The 7775-nt window shown below is 37.9% G+C and overlaps 1 protein-coding gene across 2 annotated transcripts; it reads right to left on the reverse strand.

Moving 5' to 3' along the window:
- Nucleotides 1-720: 720 nt before the first annotated feature.
- cnpy4 (canopy FGF signaling regulator 4) lies at nt 721-7425 on the reverse strand. Of its 2 annotated transcripts, none has more exons than XM_053629299.1 (6): nt 7205-7425; nt 3829-3955; nt 3193-3289; nt 2126-2248; nt 1760-1877; nt 721-1323 (listed from the first exon to the last, which is right to left on the reverse strand). In XM_053629299.1, exons 1-6 carry the CDS (start codon nt 7314-7316, stop codon nt 1214-1216), a joined length of 687 nt encoding a protein of 228 aa, XP_053485274.1. In that variant the 5' UTR covers nt 7317-7425; the 3' UTR covers nt 721-1213. The 2 variants fall into 2 exon arrangements, with proteins under 2 accessions (XP_053485274.1, XP_053485275.1); XM_053629300.1 differs by having other exon boundaries at nt 7170-7334.
- Nucleotides 7426-7775: the final 350 nt, after the last annotated feature.

Below are 7775 nucleotides of genomic sequence, written 5' to 3' on the forward strand. Positions count from 1 at the left end.
AATTATTCTAAATCATTAGGACACTACTTCCTCCTGGTGGCCAAGAAGCACATAGCAGGGATGTTCCGAAATACTTTTCACTTGTGCAAAAGCTACACTGAACACACTGTTTCACCTGAGACATCAAGTATTTCAGCTCCCCCCCCCCACACACACACACAAAGGATCAGATATATAAAGGTATAAAACACAACACAGCATGTTGTTATAGGGGGGAAAAAAATCAATGATGGTTGAGTCATGTGTTACCACCCTTACATTTCCATTAACAGCACCTCCCAAAGTGTTTTGTTTCTTACATCACATGAATTTGCAAACAATTACAATTTATTCATTCACATTCATTCATACACTACAGAGACTTTGGACATACTGATCAGCTTACCATACAAATCTTTGGACTGGGGGAAGAAACCAGAGTACCCAGAGGAAACCCCCGCAGCACGGGGAGAACATGCAAACTCTGGGCACACACAGAGCCGAGGCAGGAGTTGAACTCCCAACCCTATAGGTGTTACACGAACGTGCTAACCACTAAGCCACTGCACCCTGGAGACTCCTTCCAAAAATGTGAAGTTTCTTAGAAAATGTAACCTTGTCACCAATTACAAATTTTAGAAAGAAAGAAATGCTTTCAGTCAGGGTTGAAAAGAAGTTAAAACTTGTGTTCTAGTATATTTATATAGAATTTTTTAAGTATAGCTGGAATTATCAAGGAAAAACCTAAGACAATGTATACAGTGTTGATAAAAACTACTTTATTTGAAACCATAAAATACACAGAATTCGATTACACACTTAAGTCAATACAAATCCTCATGACGGGTTGTGTATGTTCAGATCTTAAACACAACACTGAGTCAGTTTATAACAAAGGCATTATGCATGGATTGACTTCATTATTGGCAGCACTGCATGATAAACATTTTATAAACAAAAGTCCTTGCTTTACAAATGAGTGGCCACACTGAGGTATAGCACTTTACCGGCTAGAACACTGTCACTGTCTTTGTTTGAGGTGGATGCTTTATTTATTTTATTTTTTTTAAAGCGCTGTAGTGTTGACTAGTAGCCAGCATATATATGAAGAAGTTCCTGTAAACACTTCTCGCAGTTCATTGGTCTTTTGGCATGACTTTTCTTTTTCAGGACACATTCTATACGGAAGACTGAAAAGCCCAGCTGTCAGAGTCTGTCAGCCATGTTTCTGCTGTTAGAGTTCTCCTGCATCGCGTGTTTGACCATCTTCCTCTCGCTTGCTCACCGACTCTACAGTTGATCCCTTCACACCCAAGTCTCCTTTCCACACCTCTTTTAGACATTCTGATAAAGAGTGGAGTAGGCAGAAGAAAAAAAAAAAAAAAAAAGTCAATTGCGAATGTCTGACTCTACATTTTGTATATATTATATATATTATTTTGTATAGCATTTTCAGTGTAAAAGGAGTTCAGAAAACTATTTATATGCCTAAATATTATATTATATCCTTCAACTCTTATATCTCACTTGTCTTAACGTCTTTATGGAAAAATTATTTAGAGAGAAATAAAGTGCAAAATGATCATTCAGAATAATTAATCAAATAACAAAATATAACATCATGCTTAAAAAAAATCCAGAGTGACTCTATTTTGTTGTTTTATTTGTCTGTATTATATACAAAATCTTTTCACCCAGTTATTCAATACACTGTGTGTGTGTGTGTGTGTGTGTGTGTGTGTGTGTGTGTGTGTGTGTTTACTGTATGTAGTTCTCTCACCTGACTCTGAATCTGTCAGGACGTGAGCTTCACACAAAAATTTCTCCAGTCTCTCCCCCTGGTGATTGAAGTACCAGTCCTCTACCACCTCCTCATATTCCTCCAACATGGTCTCACACTGAAACATAATAGCAAGTGTTACCTTCTACATATCCCCATCACCTTCTAACACGGTCTCACGTTGAAATATGTACAGTGTTGGTTACAAACCTTATCTCATGCTGTCACATTGGAGCTTACACATGCTGTGGGTTACTAAATCACTTACACTACCCTGTTCTACATTTCACATATTTCTCAGACAAACACTCTCAAACAAACTAAAACACACATTCACTTGAGGGATTTTCAATAGCTGGTTATTACCTGTCTCTTCATCTCTGCCACCTCTACTGACGGCTCATCCCACAGCTCATAGGGAATGCCTAGCTCCACCTTCACCCCCTTATTAACCAGGTTCTTCAGTGTGTTCATGGTCTGACTGGTGCCCTGTGCAACACACACACACACACACACACACACACACACACACACACACACACACAAATGACACAACTTTCATCACATAAACTCTTAAATCCATTATCTCTTACTGATGGAAAGAGAATTTTGTGGCTCTCATCTGTTTATATCAGCCTTCATCGCCCACTGGAGATGAAAAAGTGACTGTCACCTCTGGTGCATGATATAAACCTGCTGTTTCTATTTGAGTCATGAGAGTTTCTATTTGAGTCATGAGAGTTTCTATTTGATTGGAGGACAGTATGGGAAAAATTATATCCTAGGGCTCGTCAATATTACAATACAATATTATTGTGAGCACTGTGTCACATTACACTTTTCTGAGAGATTGTTGGTATCGTAGTATCTTTGTGAGATCTTTCGATCCATTTAAAAAATCTTTTTTTTTTCTCCTATTTAAATAATTTAGTCTTGTTGACATAAAATAAAAATATCAATGACTTTTTCGTTATCTCTGATTGTAATTGTTTTGTGCCTTCCAGACTGTTGATTGCAAATTTAAAGGAATATTCCAGTATTTAACAATCTCTATCCACTCGATCTGTAGCATATCAGTTTTTAATATTGTTAAAAATGTTCATTTGTTTGTACAAAAGACCGGATGTTTCTCGAGTATTATATCTTGTAGTATTATGTTTTGCTGAATTTGATATAACCTGCATCATCAGGTTTTACAAAGACTTGTGGAGTCCACAGCAGTTGGGGTACACTTTATCGTTAAAGAAAAAAGAGGAATGTACCAAATATCCTAATTTTCACTCAAGTTGTTCCTGATAACATTTGTAATGAATGAATTACAAAAATAGAAGCACTTTCACTAGTGGTATCAGCCTTTTGGACTCAGCTGTATACAAATTCTTACATTTTAGATAAACTTGTGTTGGATGTGGCAATAAGAGGAGTTAAACCACCTTGGCATATCGAAGGCTCCCAGGTCTCTCAGCATGGACACTGTACTGCAGTATTCCCTCACAGATATTGTCCACAGCTTCTGTTAATCTTGTTTCCCTTGTAACAAACACACACACACACACACACACACACACACACACACACACAATCAACAGATGAGCACCAGTAATACACTCTTATGCTTTCAGTATAGATTACAAATAGATGTAATTAACAACCCAAAACCATGTCAATCTATCTGCCCTTCATCTAGCAGAGCTTCCTCAGCTTTTCCACATTACAACCCCTAGCAAAAATTATGGAATCAACACACTTAAGAGGACGTTCACCCGGCTTTTTTTTTTACTTCGTAGCAAATAAACAAGTCACAGATGTGACACAAAACAGTTTTTGTTTAATTGCTGAATATTCTGGCTTCATGAAACCTACTTCAAACAATTTAAATGAAATAATTATAATTAATATTTTTCCAGATCAAGGGAGGAAAAAATTATGGAATCAACAACAACAAAAAAAATCACAATTAGTACTTTGTTGCGCCTCCTCAAGCTTTTATGACGGCGATTTCATAAGTGATGTGGCGATTTCATAATTTGTGCCAGGGGTTGTAGACAGTGACACTATGGTTCACTTACGAGGTGTTGTACTTAATTTTGCGTTTGCGTTTTCCAGTGTCCAGCACTTCTCCAAGCTCCAGGACCTCTTTCGAGCGGCCGGTCTTTTCCAAAGTCGCCTGCAGCTCTACTGTCAAAAACTTGCACACTGTCAAAGACAAAGAATACAACTATAAGTAAGGGGTGCAAATAAGATACACATTATGAAACAATTCTGCTAGATAATTATAAGGATAATTTTTCACAGCACTTATGTATATGTGTGTAGTATTACACAAAGTATTAGTATGAACTGCAGTATTAATGCCATATTAGTATGAACTGCATTCATAATGGGGTTCAGCTGGACTAGACACAACCAGGCCTGATTACAGTTCAATCAAATCAACACTTAAATAGAACTTTTTCAACAGCATGAAGTTGGTTAAAAGATCTTACCCATTTACACACTATGCAAAATTGAAAGAAATTCCAGAAATGATGAGGATGAGCATGATTGAAATACATCAGTCTGGGAAGGGTTACAAAGCTATTTCAAAGGCTCTGGGACTCCAAAGAACCAGAGTGATAGCCATTATCTCCAAATGGAAAAACTCAGCACAGTAGTGAACCTTCCCAGAAAATTCCAAAATTCCTCCAAGAGCACGGCAACTACTCACCCAGGAAGTCATAAAAGAGCCAAGAACTGCCTCAAATGAACTACAGGCCTCTCTTGCATCAATAAAGGTCACTGTGCATGACTCCACTATCAGAAAGACAGTATGACAGACAGTAGGGCAAAAATGGCATCCATGGAAGAGTGGTGAGGTAAAAACCACTGCTAACCCAGAAGAACATTAAGGCTCGTCTGAATTTTGGCAAAACACACCTTGATGATCCTCAAACATTTTGGGAGAATGTTCTGTGGATTGATGAGTCGAAAGTGGAACTGTTTGGAAGACAGGGGTCCCGTTACATCTGGCGTAAACCAAACACAGAATTCCACAAAAAGAACATCATACCTACGGTCAAGCATGGTGGTGGGAGTGTGATGGTGTGGGGATGCTTTGCTGCTTCAGGCTCTGGGCAACTTGCAGTAATTGAGGGAAACATGAATTCTGCGCTCTACCAGAAAATCCTAAAGGAGAATATCCGGTCTTCAGTCCGTAAGTTGAAACTCAAGCACAACTGGATTATGCAGCAAGACAATGATCCAGAACATAGGAGTAAATCCTAGTCCTAGAAGTAAGTGAAAGACTGATCTCCAGTTTTCGGAAGCATTTGGTTGCAGTTATTGCTGCTAAAGGTGGCACAACCAGATTTTTTTTGTAATTAACACTTTTATTGATTCACAAGTTAACACAGATAGACAAACAACATAAATAATGAATCAAACTATTTTAACATAAATCCTCACTATAATCCCTCCCCCTACCAACCTCCCACCCCACCCTGGTCCCCCCACAAACATCCCTGTGGTCAATAGAATATAAACTCACGTATCCAAAAAAAAATAAAAATAAAAAAAATAAACAAAAATACACACAATTAAAAAAAAAGGAAAATACAATAATCAGGTATAATCATAGACTAACCTCTAAATTATACTCTCCACTGCCCCTCCTCGAGAGTCCCCCAAAAACGGCAAATAACTGCTAGATTTTTTCCTGAAGGAATTCCCAACTCCAATCCTTCTGCTCGACCCATCCTCAAAGGCAGCCACCCTCCCCATCTCCACACACCACTCTGGAAACGAGGGCGCTCCATCTGATTTCCATCCCCTTAAAATAACCTGTCTACCAATCATCACACTGGTCAAAACCCAATCTTTTTTCTACCTATCCTCCAATTTTGTGACCTCCCCATCTCCCAAAATACAGAGTCTAGGGCAAAACGAGATCTGAGTGTTCAACACCTCACATACAAAGCTCTGAACCTTCCACCAAAATTCTTGGATCTTACGACACCCCCAAAAAACATGGGTAGTGTCTCCATCTTCTGAATGGCATCACCAGCAGGTGGGCGTGTCTTTAAGACCGAGCCTATACAATTTAGAGGGGGTTCAATAAAATCTTAAATTGTATAAGGCGCACCCTTGCGTCTCTAGATGCAGTTTTTATATTTTTTAAAATCCTAGCCCACTCTCCCTCCCCCAATTCCAAATTTAAATCTTTCTCCCATAATCTCTCGAGAGTGGTCGAGACTCCGTCCCCTAGACTCTGAATCAGTAAGGAGTAATACACTGATGCTTCATGCCCTCTTCCAAAAGCAGAAATCACCTCTCCCAGAGTATCAGCTGCTTTAGGGGGTGCATGCTACTCCCAAAAATAGTACAGAGCAAGTGGAGTAGTTGAAGATACCTAAAAAACTGAGATCTGGGGATCCCAAAATGTTGAACCAATTTTTCAAAAGATATCATCACACCACTCTCATAAAGATCACAGAGTGTATTAACCCCCCTCGTGATCCACTCTGACCAACAAAAAGGGGACTTATTAATACGTAGTTTGGGGTTTAGCCATAGGCTCGAGGCAACATTGAGATAAATATCAGAATCAAACACTCTGGACACTCTTGTCCACACTCAGTGCAGATGTGAAATAACGGGGTGTGATTTAACTTCTCTGGTTAGATTAATGGAAAGGCTTTGCAGTGGCAAAATAGGGGCAAGAACAACTTGTTCAATGCAGAACCAGGGAGGGGCTCTCTCAGGTGGAAGTGACCAATGAGCCAAATGTCTGAGACCAAATGCATAATAATAAAACAGAATCTTGGGTAGGCCTAGCCCACCCTTGTCAACCGGCCTATGTAACTTATTGAAATTTAACCTGGGACGCTTACCATTCCAAATAAAAGACTTCGCTATACTCTCAAATTGCTTGAAATAAGAAAGAGGGACATCTATAGGGAGAGATTGTAGCAGGTAGTCACAACCAGATTTTAATTTTAAGGGGGAAATTACTTTTTCATATTGGTGATAGGTGTTGGATAACTTTTTTTTTTGCTTCAATAATTTTAAAAAAAAAATAAAAACTATAGTATTGTGCATTTACTCAGGTTGCATTTGTTTTATGTTGTATTTTGTTTGAAGATGTCAAACAATTTAGTTATATATATATATATATATATATATATATATATATATATATATAAAGAGCAAATGAGTATTGCTAGATTGAAAGAAGTTGGGAGGCAGATAAAAATATAACGGTCTTGTGGCACAAAATAAGATCACTACAAAACCTACTGTAAGTTTTACAATCTTATACTGCTGTACGTGTTAGGTTTAAGTACCAAAAAATATATAAATCTCTGTGCCTCGTGGGAAAATATGATATCTCTATTTCCATCTTTCAGCACCAACTCCAATCTCAAAGTCTTACTGATCAGAAAGCAGCTCAGCAGGTCGTTGTTGTACCTTCACATCTATTTGGAAGCCTTTCTTCCTGTTCCGCCTCTGCAAAGCTGAACATAAACAATACAAATAAACATAAAACTTCCATGACGACTTTATTTAGTACTAAAATCATAAATACTTGAGTATAAAAAAAAACTACAGCCACATCGACAGTCTTAAGTAGCCAAGAAGAATGAAACTGAGCGTGCGCATTGCAGACAGTAGGCTGAGGAAAGGGTTGCCAGATTCAGTCTTTTCACTTAAAATGGACGCTAACTTGTTAATACAAACTATAGAGGGTACTTAGTTCTAGTTCAAGTAAATTGCCGAAATATGAGATACTCTACCGACAGTGGGAATCTTACATTACGAAATAATAGAAGGTTATAATCAAATATAGAAAATAAATCCTATAGATTTATGCAAAGTAAATTTTTCAAGTACATATTGAAGAAAAAAGTAGTCCGTTTCCTGCAGCAAAGTAATAGCCATTGCTGACCACGTGTCATTGTGCTATTCTTTCATTAAAATTGCTACCTAAGAATTAAAATAAATAAGTAAAATTCCCTCACAGAAAAAAATGTGTATCTAG

The sequence above is a fragment of the Ictalurus furcatus genome, chromosome 7, assembly GCF_023375685.1.
Source record: "Ictalurus furcatus strain D&B chromosome 7, Billie_1.0, whole genome shotgun sequence".
NCBI lineage: Eukaryota > Metazoa > Chordata > Actinopteri > Siluriformes > Ictaluridae > Ictalurus > Ictalurus furcatus.